This window comes from Squalius cephalus (assembly GCF_949319135.1).
Source record: "Squalius cephalus genome assembly, chromosome: 2".
NCBI lineage: Eukaryota > Metazoa > Chordata > Actinopteri > Cypriniformes > Leuciscidae > Squalius > Squalius cephalus.
Genome location: NC_137123.1, coordinates 34039896 through 34058159, shown reverse-complemented (window position 1 = coordinate 34058159; position 18264 = coordinate 34039896). Strand labels below are relative to the sequence as shown.

At 38.2% G+C, this 18264-nt stretch overlaps 1 protein-coding gene across 2 annotated transcripts in view; it reads left to right on the top strand.

The window, feature by feature from the left end:
* The window catches only part of vps8 (VPS8 subunit of CORVET complex), a 183869-nt gene that overhangs the window by 101766 nt on the left and 63839 nt on the right, over positions 1-18264 (top strand). For both annotated transcript variants that reach the window (XM_079851756.1, XM_079851757.1), the window contains one exon: positions 15146-15226. In XM_079851756.1, the coding sequence (XP_079707882.1) occupies positions 15146-15226 (81 nt within the window). The remainder of the gene's footprint in view (positions 1-15145; positions 15227-18264) is intronic.

Genomic DNA, 18264 nt, shown 5'->3' with positions numbered 1-18264 from the left:
CTTGACTTGGACTCTAGATCAGAGACTTGAGACTTGACTTGGACTCTAGCTCAGAGACTTGAGACTTGACTTGGACTCTAGCTCAAAGACTTGAGACTTGACTTGGACTCTAGCTCAGAGACTTGAGACTTGACTTGGACTCTAGCTCAGAGACTTGAGACTTGACGTGGACTCTAGCTCAAAGACTTGAGACTTGACTTGGACTCTAGCTCAGAGACTTGAGACTTGACTTGGACTCTAGCTCAAAGACTTGAGACTTGACTTGGACTCTAGCTCAGAGACTTGAGACTTGACTTGGACTCTAGCTCAAAGACTTGAGACTTAACTTGGACTCTAGCTCAAAGACTTGAGACTTGACTTGGACTCTAGCTCAGAGACTTGAGACTTGACTTGGACTCTAGCTCAGAGACTTGAGACTTGACTTGGACTCTAGCTCAGAGACTTGAGACTTGACTTGGACTCTAGCTCAAAGACTTGAGACTTGACTTGGACTCTAGCTCAGAGACATGAGACTTGACTTGGACTCTAGCTCTGAGACTTGACTTGGACTCTAGCTCAAAGACTTGAGACTTGACTTGGACTCTAGCTCAGAGACTTGACTTGGACTCTAGCTCAAAGACTTGAGACTTGACTTGGACTCTAGCTCAAAGACTTGAGACTTGACTTGGACTCTAGCTCAGAGACATGAGACTTGACTTGGACTCTAGCTCAGAGACTTGAGACTTGACTTGGACTCTAGCTCAAAGACTTGAGACTTGACTTGGACTCTAGCTCAGAGACTTGAGACTTGACTTGGACTCTAGCTCAAAGACTTGAGACTTGACTTGGACTCTAGCTCAAAGACTTGAGACTTGACTTGGACTCTAGCTCAGAGACTTGTGAGCATATCTGACACACACACACACACACACACACACACACATTTTTCTTTCCATGAGTTCGATGCCACAGCTCAAGAATAGGTTGAGGCTTTGGGCAGTGGAAGACCTTTATCTGTTTTCATCTGCACATATTCAGTCCTGTCAGCTTTCCCCCATCGATCTTCTGGTCTCCCCTCTCCTTATCAGTGCGATTACATCAGCACTCTGCTGTTCTGCTTCAAACTGCTGTCTTTAGAACTTCTAGGATTTCTTTTGAACCCGTGCTTATTATTATTTTGTATTTATTATTTAGTGGTTTGCAAAGATACTGTTCAGTTCAACGTTTTGGGGTCAGTAAGGATTTTTGGTATCACTTGATAATAGGTAGTAACACTTGATAAACAGTAAGAAAGCACTTATTCATTTTCAAACTATTAACTATTGCGTGATATACAAATAGTGAGTTCTTCATTCATTTTCCACCTTAATTGACAAATTATTTTTGCTTAATTAACTCCTTATTACTTACCGGTAATAAAGGATTTGTTATTACGATTAAACTCTAGATAGGTCATGGTAAATACTAAATTGCCAACAATTAAGTGTTTTAACCCTTAAATGCATGAATGTTTCGACAGTCGTTATTACATATTCGGGTCTTTTGCAACCCGGATCTATATCGAACACGGATGGCTCTCTAATTGCTGCTATAGTATAAAACTTTCTTGATTTTTTTTTTATTTTTTTTATAACAATTAAAAAAAAATGAAAAAGGCTAAAGCATATTTCATTACTTTTTTGAACTTGGAAGAGTTCCATTTAAGCAAATGTTTTTTTTTTATCATCATTGCCTATCATCGTCAAAGCTAATTTCCCAAGGACATTTAACATCTGGCTCAAATTTGCAATCTCAACCATATTCTCAAACATAATTTTTAATATGTTTAAAATTAATATTTTGATCGCTGACAGCTTCTTCTCCAGATCTACCATCAAGTGACAGTGACACTAATATTTTATTTGCAGTATTTGCTCTACAGTAAATCGCTAAGACATTTCAAGTGTTGCTGATGATTCTTATGTATTTGTTTGTTTTATGGCTGTGGTAATTATGAGTGAAACATCGCATCATCATTTTTTGTCAGACATCAGACAATTGCCAGCTTGAGGATTAAAGGTGAATTGCTCTTAATGAGTCATCAGAGATTTAACCTGTTAACCAGCAGGAGGACGCTGGCACAATGAAGTTTTCTTTGTTTACACTAGTTAAGTTATTCTTAGTTTTAATGTAAAAAAAAAATTTAATCAACTTGATAAACTATACATCATTAACCCTCTGGGGTCTGAGGTGTTTTCTGTGCACTGGAGGTGTTTTGACATGCCCTGAAATTTGTGCTTATTTCTGTTACTTGTAACATTCATGGCTAAAGTCTGATTACACCGTATTTATTCAGCACAAACTCTGCTAGAATAATATGTGAGCAGCATGTATGTAAAAGTTTGTAGTTTTCAGAAAATTGTTTATGCCTGGTTTGTGAAAAAGAAAAAAGTAGGTCACTGAAATAAGACCATAAAACCCATACTGACTATTTGTTCACTAGACTTGAATTTTTGCTTCAAAACGTGGAAAAACATCATGCCCACTCATTCACATAAAAAGTATATTAATTTAAAATTTGTAAGTCACGTTTTGTGTCAGGAAGGCTTATGCAGGGAGGGCGTGAACGATCATGAATATTGATGTATTTCATACCTGGAAGACAAAGACCCTTAATGGCCCTATCAGCTGAATGAGACTGAGGGGACTAGAACAAAGAATGTAAGGAGAATAAAATAATGGCTTTTTGATTGTTTGGATATTATTTACAACACAATACAATCCAAATATACATAATGAAGGACAAAAAGACACATTATTGAGCACACTGATCTAAACAGAGACATGAAAAGTCACACACCTTTGTGCCATTCCTGAAAACAGTTCCTGTTCAACATACCTGTCATTTCCAAGGTGTTTGCTTTTTCATTTTACTATGTTCATGTAGATGCTTGCTGATGCTGGTACAGCGCTCTCAAAGAAAAACAGTTTGAAGAGACTCGTGTAAATGTTTAAGTCAGCAGGACTGATCAGTGGCATCTGGTCCCTGTAAAAAAAACAACAGGCTGCGTAGTGCATGGGTGTGGTTACGTTAGAGATAATGAGCAAGACTTGAGAAACTGAACCTTGTTTAGGTTTCATACAGATTACATAAACAGAGAATATTAGTTTTTGATATAAATTACTTCATTTAAAAGTAGACACTTCAAGCTTTTCTAAAGACATATCTCTCATGTCTTTATTAGCTGAGTTACAGTTCATTTTCAGATGCGTTTCAGAATGGACTTCACTGAGAGAGAGACGACAAAACATGCATGGCGTGCTGAAAACAGAGCTGTTTTTGACCAGGTAAAATGAGTGTTTTCTTGCAATACTAATGAGAAGGTTCGAAAACGCGAGGTGCACACAGAACGAGCAGTGCGTTGCGTTTTTTATGTTGCTAGGTAACCACTGAAACAGCTGTCCTGTCAGTCAAGTAAACGTCAAATCAGCCTTTTATTAACTTTATTTACTTTCTGTTAACATTTTAGTAGTTACGGTTCGTGAAGTCGTTAAGCTCCTGGTAACCCGCGAGAGAGCACCACAAGTTTATCCTCCATCATCGCACTCTCCGGGCGTTCAAGCAACTGTAGCTTTCATCACTAAAACGGAAGGCCCACCTCTCCATTCATTCGATTGGACAGTGGAAAAAAAACGCGATGACGTTGGGCGCTTTTTCCGCTCGGAGTTGCTTTTTTTTCAACTTCAAAAACGCGAGGCGCAGCAGGCGCATAAGCAGCGTGCAGAACACTCGCTGCCATAGGAAACCAATTGAAAATAGGTGCCTCTCTCTGCAAAAAATGCGTCAGGTGTGATCGGCCCCTTATTGTGTTACAAACGGTGTATGCACAGAACAGAGGGGCGGGGTGAGCAAAGCTCATTATCATTTAAAGACACATGCACTTAAACGGCGTGCTGAAAACAGAGCTGTTTTTGACCAGGTAAAATGAGTGTTTTCTTACAATACTAATGAGAATTTTTAATTAAAGTATATTACAAACTTTTAATTTAGACCCTAAAGAATCATATTAGCTTGTACAAAAATGGCATTATATGACCCCTTTAAAGGAACACTCCACCGTTTTTTGAAATAGGGCTTATTCACATTCTTTCATACATTTAGATTGGTGGGTAAATGCATTTTTGTCTCAGTGCATGCATTGTTTTAGTTTGACAGGGTCGGCGCTAGCTTAGCATAACACAATGAATGGAATCCTTTGTTGCCAGCTAGCATGTCCTGAGTAAAAGTGATCCAAAAAAAGAAAAAAAACCTACGTAATTACTTCTTGTGGCCTGCGTATTCACAACGAGTACAAATAGCGATGCAGATTAACACTAGGTGATTTCCTGGGCAGATATTGACTTGGGACTATATTAGGGGGAAGCACAGGCGAAGCACAGCTACTTAGGCGAAGCACTGCTACTTGGGCGCAAAGATATCACGCAACACATGAAATCCCACGACTTCCGTCAACATACCGGCGTGCAACGAGTCAAACCACAGAAGAAGAACAACAACAAGCGTGACCTGCACCGAGTGTCTTCGCTTTTGGATTGTTTATTTTGAGAAGTTACAGCTACAGTTACAGCAAACATGGTAATTACCTGCGTAGCAAAAGGTTGCGAGAACAAGCAAAGGACATACACGAATGTAGTGTTTCACAGAATTCCATCGAATGTGGAACTGAGAAATAAATGGCTAGCTGCTCTGGAGATCTATACTTCAACGCCTCTCTACAAAATCAAACAGTTTCGTGTTTGCGAAGAGCATTTTGCACCGGAGGACTAAGTTACTTTGAAAAAATGGAATATGGGTCCAGAAAGACGGTACTACGTCTGAAACATACGGCCGTCCCATCCCATCTATTTTCAAAGCACAGGCAGAACAAGTGCACATGTAAGTTGTCTTTTATTACTCTTCCTTATGTTAATCTGTGTCCTTATTCGGTTGTAAGATAGATGCTGAGCTGTATAGACTACGGTTCAAATAACGTTAGCCTCCTCTAGTATAACCTCTTGTTGAATTCAACCTGTTTAGCATGAACAACCAAACTAAAATAAAAATCACTGTTATCGTTACCTGTAAAATGAAATGACTGAGGGCTAAGTTATCTATATTTCTCTCACCGAGTTAGCCTGGTTCTTTTGACTCAGGAGTTTTAGTATACAGTAACTACTAGAGAGGAGAAGGCTACAAGCAGTTTACTATACATGTGTCATGTTTAAAATAATCACTTACTCTGTGGACAGCTGTCCATTTGGTCCATTTGGCATGGGGCATTTTTTCCAGTTCTGTAGCTGTTACACAACCGCGGGCACGCTCATCTTGATCTGACGCGTTGAGCCTGGTCATCGATGGAAGCAACTTGTCCCACTCGCCACAGCACGGACACTCTATTTCAGTCGGCATATTCCCACAATAGCCAAAATAGCCATGCAGCTACTATTCACGCTGGTATGTTGACGGAAGTCGTGGGATTTCATGTGTTGCGTGATATCTTTGCGCCCAAGTAGCAGTGCTTCGCCTAAGTAGCTGTGCTTCGCCTGTGCTTCCCCCTAATATAGTCCCAAGTCAATATCTGCCTAGGAAATCACCTAGTGTTAATCTGCATCGCTATTTGTACTCGTTGTGAATACGCAGGCCGCAAGAAGTAATTACGTGTTTTTTTATTTTTTTTATTTTTATCACCTTTAATCAGGACATGCTAGCTGGCAACAAAGGATTCCATTCATTGTGCTAAGCTAAGCTAGCGCTGACCCTGTCAAACTAAAACAATGCATGCACTGAGACAAAAATGCATTTACCCACCTATCTAAATGTAGGAAAGAATGTGAATAAGCCCTATTTCAAAAAACAGTGGAGTGTTCCTTTAAGATATAATGTAAGCTTGTTGTGTGTATTGCCAAATCATAAGCTTGTACAGAAATGGTGACAAGCATAATAAAAAAATAAAAAAAGTCTTTTTCGTTAAACTTCAGTTAAATAAACAAATATTTTAATATTATTTTTTTATGAGCCCAAATATTCATATTTATAATATTTTTTTTAAATGCCCATCCTTACCCTACTGGGACCGTGTATTGGTCCTATATGATCCTTAATATAATCCGGAAAGTATTCACAGCGTTTCACTTTTTCCACATTTTGTTATGTTACAGCCTTATTCCAAAATGGATTCAATTCATTATGTTCCTCAAAATTCTACAAACTATACCCCATAATGGTACACACCTATTTTTGGGGAATTTCTCCCATTCTTCTTTGCAGAACCTTTCAAGTAGGGCTGGGCGATATATCGCATGACATTGTTAGGCGCATCTCGTCAGTAAAGCCGGGTCCTTGATTAGTAGTAAATCGCCATCACCTGCTTTCAGATGGAGCGGCATTTACAACACAGAGCCGTCGTTAACGGACAAGCTGAGCCATATCGCATTAATTATCGTGGACGTATCGCCTGTGATACTAACATAAGTTTCTATTCATCAAATAATCCTCAAAATGTGTCATGGTTTCCACAAAAATATTAGACGGCACAAAATTGATAATAATAAGAAATATTTTTGGAGCACCAAATCAGATTATTGATTGATTTTTTAAATTATATAAGACTGAAGACTGTAGTAATGGCTGCAGAAAAAATCCCATCATTACATGAAAAAATATATATTTTAAAATAAATAAAAATAGAACTGTTAATTTAAATTGTATTAATATTTGACTGTATTACTGTTTTGTTCAAATAAATGCAGTCTTGGTGAGCATAAGAGACTTCTTGATTAACACTTAAAGGGATAGTTCACCTAAAAATGAAAATGATGTCATTAATTACTCACCCTCATGTCATTCCAAATCCGTAAGACCTTCGTTCATCTTCGGAACACAAATTAAGATATTTTTGATGAAATCCGATGGCTCAGGAGGGGCTCCATTGACAGCAATTTAATTAACACTTTGAAGGCCCAGAAAGGTAGGAAAGACATTGTTAAAATAGTCCATGTGACTACAGTAGTTCAACCTTAATTTTATTAAGCAACGAGAATACTTTTTGTGCGCCAAAACAACTAAAATAACGACTTTATTCAACAACGTGCGTTCACAAGAACACCACAACGCATGCGTGTGGAAAGACGGGATCCTCTGTTATACAGCGAGATACATGTGTCGTGTCGTCTCATCGTCTGAATTATCCAAACTTTCAAGATGTGGCATGACAATATCACAATCGATGCAGCACACACTCTCCTGTTCAGTAGGCATCACTTGGCAATGATGACATCTACACTACCAGCTCTCCATTGCTCTCTGTCTTTCAGAAGCTTGTGGTTGTGTTGCAGCCTCTTCTATCTCTTTTAGTTTGTTCTCTGTATATTCTGGTTCGAATAAGTAAGGTTGTGCAAAAAATGCAATTCATGTTCTGTGTCGAAATCTGCAGACATAGTTATGAACTGTTTTATGTTGAGCGTGCGTCTTCCTCTGCTTGTAAACACAGTTTCCAGGACATATGTCTGAACGCCAGCTCCTGCATCATCACCACACGCACATGCGTCATGGTGCTCACGACTGATACGGAAGAGAAGAAATTGAATAAAGTCAGGGTTTTTTTGGCGCACAAAAAGTATTATTGTCGCTTCATACAATTAAGGTTGAACCACTGTAGTCACATGGACTATTTTAACGATTTCTTTTCTACCTTTCTGGGCCTTCAAAGTGTTAATTAAATAGCTGTCAATGGAGCCCCCCCTGAGCCATCAGATTTCATCAAAAATATCTTAATCTGTGTTCCGAAGATGAACGATGGTCTTACGGATTTGGAATGACATGAAGGTGAGTAATTAATGACAGAATTTTCATTTTTGGGTGAACTATCAGTACAGTAAGAACAGTAAGAAACTTACTGACCCTAAACTTTTGAATGGTACTGTACATCACAGAGAAACACACATTTACTGAAAATAAATATTTGCTGTCACTACAGTTTTTTGTTATTATACAGGACATGTTCATGTTCATTTTGATTCAGGGATAGTCTCTTTTTGTGGCCCATGTTGATTCATTAATCTCCCTGCCTCAGCATCTATCTGAGAAGCTCTGGTTCAGCCTGGCTGCTGATGGTGACATTTGATGGCATTTGCTCACAGTGTGTAATCATTAGTACACTGCTGTGAATGCAAATGCAACTCTGACAGGGAACAGGAAAGGTTATAAGGAACCCTATCAAGTTATACTAACAGATGATCGCAATCAATATATTACATAATCAACAGGTGTTGTCTTGAATGTGCACTTACATCTGGGCACATGCAGCTGTATGCACTGTGCATGCTGTGAACGCTTGCTTATTGATGTATTATTGTTTTCATTATGATGTAGTTCATGGCGTACATTTGATTTCCAATTTGTTTGCACTCCACAATAGAAATACAAGAAAGGGGGTCATGGGGTGGTGGTCTATACAGGACACGTGTGACATGTCACAGTTCCAGTCTGCTCAAAGCTGATCATCAGCTAGTCCAGGCTGGTTTAAGTTGTTAACTACACTCTAAAAATGTCAACAATGATGTACTAAATTCTTTTCATGAAACATTTTTACACTTAAGAATGAGTACATTGAAATCAATTAATTATACCTTATGAAATTATGTTAATGTAAGTTAAAAAAAAATAACCATGGTACCATGACAAATAAAACTGAGTAGACCCAATGAGTTATGGTAACTCATAAATATTGGCTTTTAATTTTTCCACTGTTTCCCGAAACTGTAGTAACTTAGTTGCTCATCCAGTGTTCAAACAACATTGGTTCAGCAATATAGAACCGCCATTAATGATGTCAAGCAGGAGGTGGAGTAAAAACTTCTGAGATTAAATTAAAGTCCACATGAAATCAAAATTGACCATATTTTCTTTGTTAGCACACAATACTGTTGTCCATTATTCTCTGTTTGTTTTCATTTTCATGGACTTTTATTTTGTTCTAGTAATGTTCACTAATGTTTTCATGGAGATTCATTTAACGAGCCCAGCTTGTCTACATTTAGTTCATTATCATTGTGTATTTAAGTCCCTCAGTTTGTTTCACTCATTGTCCGGTATTGTTTGTCTTTGTGCTTTATCTGAGTTTGATGAATACATTACAATTTGATCTTTTGATCCTTCATCGTCATTCAATCCAAAATGTTTCAGAATACCGGACCTATAAAGAAATAGGGAGATTGCAGCAATAAATGTTGCCCCAGTGAGAGGACGAGAAGTGGTCGTTATGCTGCAGTAATAAGCAGCAAAAAATGGTTTCAACTGTGATGATGATAACTGTTTCTGAAGGAATTTGTACCACTGAAAATTCAAAACATTTTATCACAGGAATAAGGTACATTTTAAAATATAAAGTTTTTTTTTTTTTTCAGTGAAGAGCATGCTTAGGATAAAGTTTGAAACATGTCATGTGAAGAGAATGTTTATTATTATGTGTAACTTCTAGTCTTGTCAAAATTAACACGTTAACGCATGCAATTAATTTTTTTCATTTTAACTCGTTAAAAATATTAAACGCAATTAACGCAGCATCTGTTTTTTTTTCTGTCATCCTTTGGCTGCGTTACGTAAGGGATAATGTACATCCAGCCGGTTGTTCTCTCAGAATAAACACTGACAGGGTGATCAGGCTTAAGGGGTTTATTCTGAGATAACATCCGGCTGGATGTAGATTATCCCGCTTATTACACAGCTACTTGCCACATAAGTAAATAATTAGACACAAAATATTGATCTGAGTCGAAATATTTTATTATGTCCTTAAACGCAAGGCCTCTGCGGAGAGAGCAGTTGCTAGCACGACAAGTTCAAAATAGAAGTACATTTAAGGGATACGGTAAAGTCTTACCACTTGCCACTTATTACACAGCATTTCACCACATAAATAATTATGGGGTTAAAAGATATTGGTTTGATATGAAATGTTGATTTGATATGTTTTAAAATCTTTTATATCTTATAATCCAACAGTGTACAAAACAATAGTTGCAAAATGGCATCAGCTTCGTTTGTATGAAATGAGAGAGAGCGAGTCCACGATACTGGATGGCATAAGTAAATAACTGTACACAAAATATTGATTTGACTGAGTTTTAATATTTTATTAGCTCACCAAACGCAAAACTTCCAAGTAAAAAAAACGTTTATAGCAAGAGTATAGCACTGCTGACTTCAGTTACCCAAATGAGCCTGTGTTATATGTTTTCAGCGGTTGTTATTGAGGAATAACATACTGCTGGATGGTGTGATTGGCAAATCAGAATCAAGTATTCCACAGATCCGTGTAATAAGTAAGGGATAATGTACATCCAGCCAGCTGTTATCACAAAATAAAACCCGACAGGGTGATCAGTTGCGTCGGGGTCTTGCATCAGCCTGAAGGGGTTTATTCTGCGATAACAACCGGCTGGATGTACACTATCCCGCTTATTACACAGCTACTTGCCACATAAGTAAATAATTAGACATGAAATATTATTCTGAGTCGAAAATTTAAAAGAGCTATTTTATTAGCTCTTTAAACTTCAGTAACCCAGATAAGCCCGTGTTATTAGTTTTTAGCGGTTGTTTTCGAGGGATAACATACAGCTGGATGGCGCGATTGATCAATCAGAATCAAGTATTCCACAGAGCCATGTAATAAAGTATACGATCACGCTATTATTCTTTAGTGCTTTAGAGCTAAGTGCTATTAAACCATTAAAGCGCGATAAGACGCAAAAAAAGAAAACGCATGTAAAAGAGACATCAGTATCAGTACTGGTATCAGTGATACTGGCCTTCATTCATAGTGCTTAGTAAAAAGATGCCATTAAACAAATATTTATTTATTTTTTGATGTTTCTACATTATTTTGGACATTAATCGATTGACAGCACTAAATATACCTTACCTTATGTATATACCTTGACAAATTCAATAAACTAGTGAGTGTAAAAATTGTGTTTTAAGAGACTGCATGAATGAAACTAAATGAAAATGCATTTAGACTGCTCTGTACAGCGTTAAAAAGTCTAAACTCATGGTATACTTTTTTATGCACTGTCTATGCAGAGTAATGTTGCACTAGATTTAACAATAAAAAATAGTATATATAACTATAAATAGTAGCTCATAGCACTAGCGGCGCCAGGATTTTGATTGTAGGTGGGCCTCCAGAAAACTGGATGGGCCAGTTAAAATAAGCCAAAAAAAAAAAAAAAAAAAAAAACGGGTTTCCCTTCATCTCCGTTTCAGCGCTTTTCTGCGGCACTGAGGACAGCGACTCATTACCTGAATTTAATGCGTAATTAGCACAGGTAAAAAAGAAAAGAAAAACTTAAACAGGAATTTTTTGTTGCTTTTAAAAAAAAAAATTACAATTTCATTTAATGTATTGTTTAATAAAATTATAGGCCTATTATTTTTAGTTTATTAACAGCAGCAACAGCTGTAAAGATGAAGTTGTCGATCGTCAACTCCGTGAACGCGCCTATAGAGAGAAATGCACATCATGGATTGCATAATCAGAGAGTAGGCCTAGCCTTTTTCTTTTCGTTTTAAATTGTTAAAAAGACATTTCAAGCTTTAAGATAGATTTCATGTCTGTGAGGCATATGCTGAGTTTCGTTAAGTTAGGATGAGATGCGCTCCTGTTCACGAGCAATGCAAGTGACCGCGCGGGCGCGCCTCTTATATTGTCTCCTATTTGCTTCATTAAATACAGGCAATTGGTTGATAAAAAAAAAAAATTAAAATTAAGATACAATTTATACAAAACGAAATTCACTTAAAAAAGGGCTTTCTAACTTAATTAAGTGGTCAAAATCATGTCTGACCCGCTCCATGTCTCTCGATATTGTATATCCTATCTTACTCGTGCGGTTCACTTTTCATAATCAACTTAGATGAAAAAATAACATTATAATATTTGAACAAATATGAAACTAAATGAGCTTGATGGCTACAACACATATAGTAGGCCTACAGACTCTCTATTTGTACAAATTGCTGCACATTAATTTTATTCTGAATTTTGCACACATAAGTTAAAAGGCATTTGTTTGTGCATGCATAGTAAAACATATCTGCAACATTTATCAAGTCCACTGATAATTATGCGTGCATTTATTAATTATTATCTTAATGAATAATGTAACAAGGACGAAGCATGTAGGCTAAACTGCGTTGTTTGTTTAGAATGGAATGGATCGCAAATAGATCCGAATGAAGAAACGTACAAAACCATAGTAGAAAATGGGTGGGCCCGGACCTAAAATGGGTGGGCCCAGGCCCACCCGGGCCCAATGGTAGCGCCGCGGCTGGCTCATAGTACCATATACCGATTAGAGAGATGCACCATATACGCAGGTGGTAGTTCTATAGCAGCAGTGATAGCTAATTTAAGTGTTTGTGTTATATAGTAAAGAGTGAAGTTTATTGAGTTGTGTTTTCATTCTTCCACTAAAACATGTGTTTGATTTAGGCTTGGGAGAGACCTGAGCTCCAGGGATCTGATATTCCAGATGTTTGTGTGAGTGATGATCTCTCCTGAAGGAGAGCAGTTTTGGCCTTGGGCAGTGTGCTGCATTTATCTTTTTGCATGTGGAGAAAGTAGAATATAACTACAAAGTTTAATGTTTACATTACAAAGTTTTGTTCCTCATTCTCTCCATACAAGATCAATATAGTACCTTATCGAGATCAATCAAGTATCTTGCTGTAACACAAAGAACATACAAACAAATCAGCATTTGCATTTTTACGGCATGTTAAAATTGTCCCTTTTTGAGGGTCAGTAAAAACGCGTCATTTCGTGTGTGTCCCTTTAAAGAGGTGTTAGTGAGGCCAGCAGGGGGTACTCACCCTGTTGTCTTTGTGGGTCCTAACGCCCCAGTGCACTGACGGGGACACTATACTGTCAAAAGAGCACCGTCCTTCAGATGAGATGTCAAACCGAGGTCCTGACTCTCTGTGGTCATTAAAAATCCCAGGATGTCCTTCGAAAAAGAGTAGGGGTGTAACCCCGGCATCCTGGCCAAATTTCCCCATTGGCCCCTGTCCATCATGGCCTCCTAATCATCCTCATATACTGATTGGCTTCATCACTGTCTCTTCTCCACCAGTAAGCTGGTGTGTGGTGGGCGTTCTGGCGCAATATGGCTGCCGTCGCATCATCCAGGTGGATGCTGCACATTGGTGGTGGGTGAGGAGATTCCCCCTTCCATATGTGAAGCGCTTTGAGGACCCAGAAAAGCACTATATAAATGTAACAAATTATTATTATTATTATTATTATTATAAAATGCAAATGAGCTGCTGCTCCCGGCACAGAGGGCGGAGCTTTAAGAGCTTGTGTGTTAGCAGCTCTGATTACCTCTTGCAGACAAGCACTAAAATGTCAGAAACTGTTCTGCCTTTTATGTTTAAACTGGAGTCGGACAATGATGGAGAGACTCAAGAAGAAGCGACAACATGTAGAATGCAAGAGGACATTTCTGCATGGTTAGTTGATGAATTTATGTTGCTGATGTGGAGTTAACTATCTTCAAGTCTTTGATCAAAATATTCATAGCCTTTGGGTGCTCGAGCCCCTGCCCTATTTCAAAATTAATCAAAAGTGCCCTTCTCAAACAAATATCAATGATAATATTGTGGTCAATAAAACAAAATGCATTTGATTATAATTAACATGACAATGTGTACAAAACTAAAGTAGCCTAAATTCACATTTATTTTTATGTTTCTGTCAGTCTGAGGTGTTGTTGCTATAACGTGTTGCTATGGGTTGCGTCAAATTGTGTGTGTCTCGCTTGCTTCGGTCTTGACTGACGGGGTCAGTCTCCGTTTTCGAGGGCCTAAAACACCGGAGTAGTGTGTGGACGGCAGGCATAACCGTAGTAAAAGTTATGTTGTAAAATGAAAATGCGCATTAGTGTAAATGTAGCCATCCCACAGCCTGCTCGGGAACCAATGGTCTCGAGCCAAATATGGTTCTTTCAGGAAGTACTGTATATGGCTCGACGGCAGGAAAAAAACAAAACAATTTTTTAACTTTTTTTTTTTTCAGTAATTAAAGGTTGTGTGTCGATTCAATTAAAAATCCACGTCACATATTTTAAAATATTACATAATTAATTGAAATTAATTCTCACGCCAAAATGCAACCTATGGTCTTTTTGTTAATCTACCCGAGGCAAACTTTTGTTTAAAAGCATAATTAGAATGGAAACTCCACTTTTAAGTTTGACCGTATTTTCGTTTTCAGTCAAATTGCCTTTTGAATGGGAGTGCTTTGGGCACTACTATGATAGCATCAAAAATCGCTATTTTTAAAACACTAAGAAGGCTCGACACAACATGAAACTTTGCTCGAAGTATCACCAGGGGCTCTACACATGAACTCGAGCATTGAGAACATCGTTTGTGTACACAGAGTTTACTAAAAAGAAAGATTTTGAACAACTCACTGTGGCTGTGTCCCCCGGCATTTTGACAGTCAAAAATAGTCAATCTCCGAATGCAACGTAACAGGGAGGAGAGTAAAGATGGAAAGATTGAAGACCCTAGGTTGCATTTTGGTGAGAGTTACCATTTAAGGATATGAGTGTGTTATGGTTATAATGAAATGAACAAACAAGTGTTTGTCTGCTAATAAGAGAGAAATAGAGTGTTGTTTGCCATTGTGTGACCTGCATGACAACAGTATTTCTGTACCTTTCCACCCCTCAGAATGAAAATTTATTTTGTGTGTGTGTGTGTGAGAGAGAGAGAGAGAGAGAGAGAGAGAGAGAGAGAGAATCTTCCAGGTCTTGATCTTTGTTACTGCTTCAGTTTGAACCCCAGAATTACCCATGTGTGTGCAGTCCTGTGATAACAGCTAGTGATGGCGAGTGTGTGTGATGTTACTGAGGCCGCACTCCTTCATCATATGAGAGTTATCAGCTGTCATTGTGAATGCAGTCTGACAGAACGCACTGTGTTTACTCCCTGATTTGTGTTGACTGCAGTTTGCTGCAATTCATTTCTAGAATCGTTTCTCACTGGTAGAAACCTGCAGACAGACACAGGTTTCTACTAGTATGATCAAAGCTATAATAAATTCATTTATCTCTGTGTATGTGTTCTCTCTTCTAGGACCCTGTATATGGGAAAGGAAAGCTGGCTGAGATCCAGGGGCTAATTTTAGGGATGCTAGAGACCTTTAACTACGAACAGGTAATGTGTGTGCTGAATGTGTTGACAATATTTATTATTTTAATTTAAACTAACTGTTTTCTATTTAATTATATTTTAAAATGTAATTTATTCCTGTGATGACACAGTCTTCAGTGTCACATGATCCTTCAGAAATCATTCTAATATGCTGATTTTGTGCTCAATTTATGTTTCTTATCATTATTAATGTTGAAAACACTTGAAACGGAAATATATTTTTTTCAGGATTCTTTAATGAATAGAAAGTTCAAAAGAACAGCTTTTTGTAACAGAGTGAAAATGTTTACTATCACTTTTAATCAATTAAATGCATCCTTGCTGAATAAAAGTATTCATTTATTTTATAATGATATTTTGACATATATTATTAAAATCACGTAGACTTATATAAGTTGAAGCCGTTTAATTTTAGATATAGCGGGTCGCATCATGGGGGGCTGCCATGTCATGATCATCAAGATCGTGATGGCCAGCTGAATACCACTCGATTTCTCTCAGTAACTGCTCTGTAATTGGACACTTGCAATAAATCAATCATTGTCTGCTGTGAATAGCACATTTCTACAACACCATCTGTAAACAAACACTTCATGTTATTTCAGATTCAGTCAGATCATTTTTCTGTACCATGGTATCACAACATTTTATTTTATTATTTTAATTTTTTTGTTTTTTGTTAAGGTGTAGTGCAGGCTTTGTGAGGTGTTGTTACACAGCCTGACTTATTATTAATTATTAGATATGACTTAGATAAATTATTAAATGTGTTCATACAGTAGAGCTACCCATAGTGCATCATTGATGTCTTGCTCTCCTATTAATTGCACTCTTGCTGGTTTCAGTCAACAGATATGTCATTTACCTCTGTTAAATTATAAGTTATTTTAGTGCTGCTCACACGGCTCAAACCACTGCAGCTAAATTCACAGTGTTTTATGTGATAATTGGAAATGAAATGTGAGGTGAGATCCTTAAAAAAGTGAAAACCTTCACACCACACCTGCCAATAGCAAGTGTAGAGAATATTTAATGACACTAAAATTGGGATTATATTATTTCAAAATATATATTTTGTCCTATGTGCAAAATTATTTATGTTCTACCTCTTTAAAAGCAGACAGAAGTTCTTTTAGTATCAAAATTTCCCTTTATTTACTTTACCTTTCGTTTGAATTATTCTCATCACTTACGTCAGTTAAAAAAATAGAAAAAATAAGATGGTCGTAATCCGAAATGCTGATAATATTGCAAGTTATGACAGTGGGGCAAATTTCAATAAATTGGGTTGGTATCACAAAAAAAGCTGATACAATAGCAATAAATGTACCTACTTAATCTGTGCATCTCTACACACAATTAATAAGAAAATAGGGACCAGGAAATGTTTTAGCAATATTTATAAAAACAACACATTGATCCGTCGCACACGCATACCTAAATACTTTCTCAATCCCTCGTAATTAAGTTTTAGAGAGTGACGTGCTTCAGAAGAACTATCAAACTTAACGAATTCCATCTTATCCTCACAGCTGCTTTAATCGGGTCAGTTAAGGGTAGAGTGTTATGAGAACTCATTAATGGCTGTTTCTTCATTAATTAACAAGTGCACAATTGAAGAGGCTCCCTGGATTTCTCAGGTCCCATTATGGTTATCAGTGGCACGCACACATACAGTCGTGGTCAGAATTATTGGCACCCCTGGTAAATATGCTCAAAGAATGCTGTGAAAATAAATCTGCATTTTTAATCCTTTTGATCTTTCATTAAAATCACACAAATCTAACCTTGCATTGAAGTAAAACGAATGAATGTCACAATAATGAAATCACATTATGAAATAAATATTTTTCTCCAATACACGTTGGCCACAGTTATTGGTACCCTTTGGAATTCTTTTGAGTAAAATATCTCTGAAGTATATTTCCCTTCAAATTTTTATTTTTTTGCACACCAGGGTGACTAGGAACATAAAATTGTCAAGCCATGACTTCCTGTTTCTTAGGAGTATAAATATGAGGTAACATGAAGGCCAAATTCCCTTAATCATCCATCACAATGAGTAAAAACAAAGAATACATTTCTGATGTGCAGCAAAAGATTGTTGAGCTTCACAAAATAGAAAGTGGCTGTAAGAAAATAGCTAAACGATTGAAAATTCCCATTTCCTCCCATCAGGGCAATAATTAAGAAGTTCCAACCAACTAAAAATGTTACGAATCTGCATAGAAGATGACATGTGTCTATATTGTTCTCTTACGAGAGGTTCTCTCGTATTGCGTAGTTACTACGCTACGGGAAAGCCTTTCTTTCTCGAGATACTGAAGCCAAAAATTATCCTTAATTTTTATAATCTTGTCAACGCAGTGCGGCAGCCTGCAGACCTAGGGCAGGCTTACTAGCGTGCCCATTGGCTGCCCTGCGGCAACTGCAGCAGCCTACCGCTGAGCCCTTGGCGTGACGTCACGACCAATGAGCGCGCTTGGCGCGCTTAATGCGTCACAGCCCGCGAAAAGGGGTGTGGCTTAGCGTATAAAAGCGGGGCTCGGAGGCTGCTTCTCTGATTTCTGTCTTTTCAGCGAAGCTCTACGCATCGCTGCTCTCTGAGGAAGCCGCCGTCGAAACAAGCGACCAGCACGCCGAGGATCTCAGCCTGAGGACGCCGGCCGCCTTCGCCGCCTTCAGCTTTCCCTGCCTGCTTCGCTATCCGGCGAATATATCCTTTTACTGCTCTGTGTTGTATGTGTTTGTGTGTTCGCCCCGCGACACACTTTGCATCTAAAAGAGCGCGAGGCGTTGTTGCAAATGCCTCGCTCATCCTGTGGCTCGTGCAGAGCCGCGCTCAGCGACGGAGACCGCCACGTGATCTGCGCTCTCTGCCTGGGTTTCGACCACGCAGCCCGCGCCCTTCACGGGCGGCTGCGAACAGTGTGAGGACTTGCCGATGTCGACCCTGCGGGCTCGACTCGCCATGTTTCACGATCCTCCACCTTCTCCGGCTGCCTCTTCCGGGCCGCGTAAGAAAAAACGCCGCTCTCAAA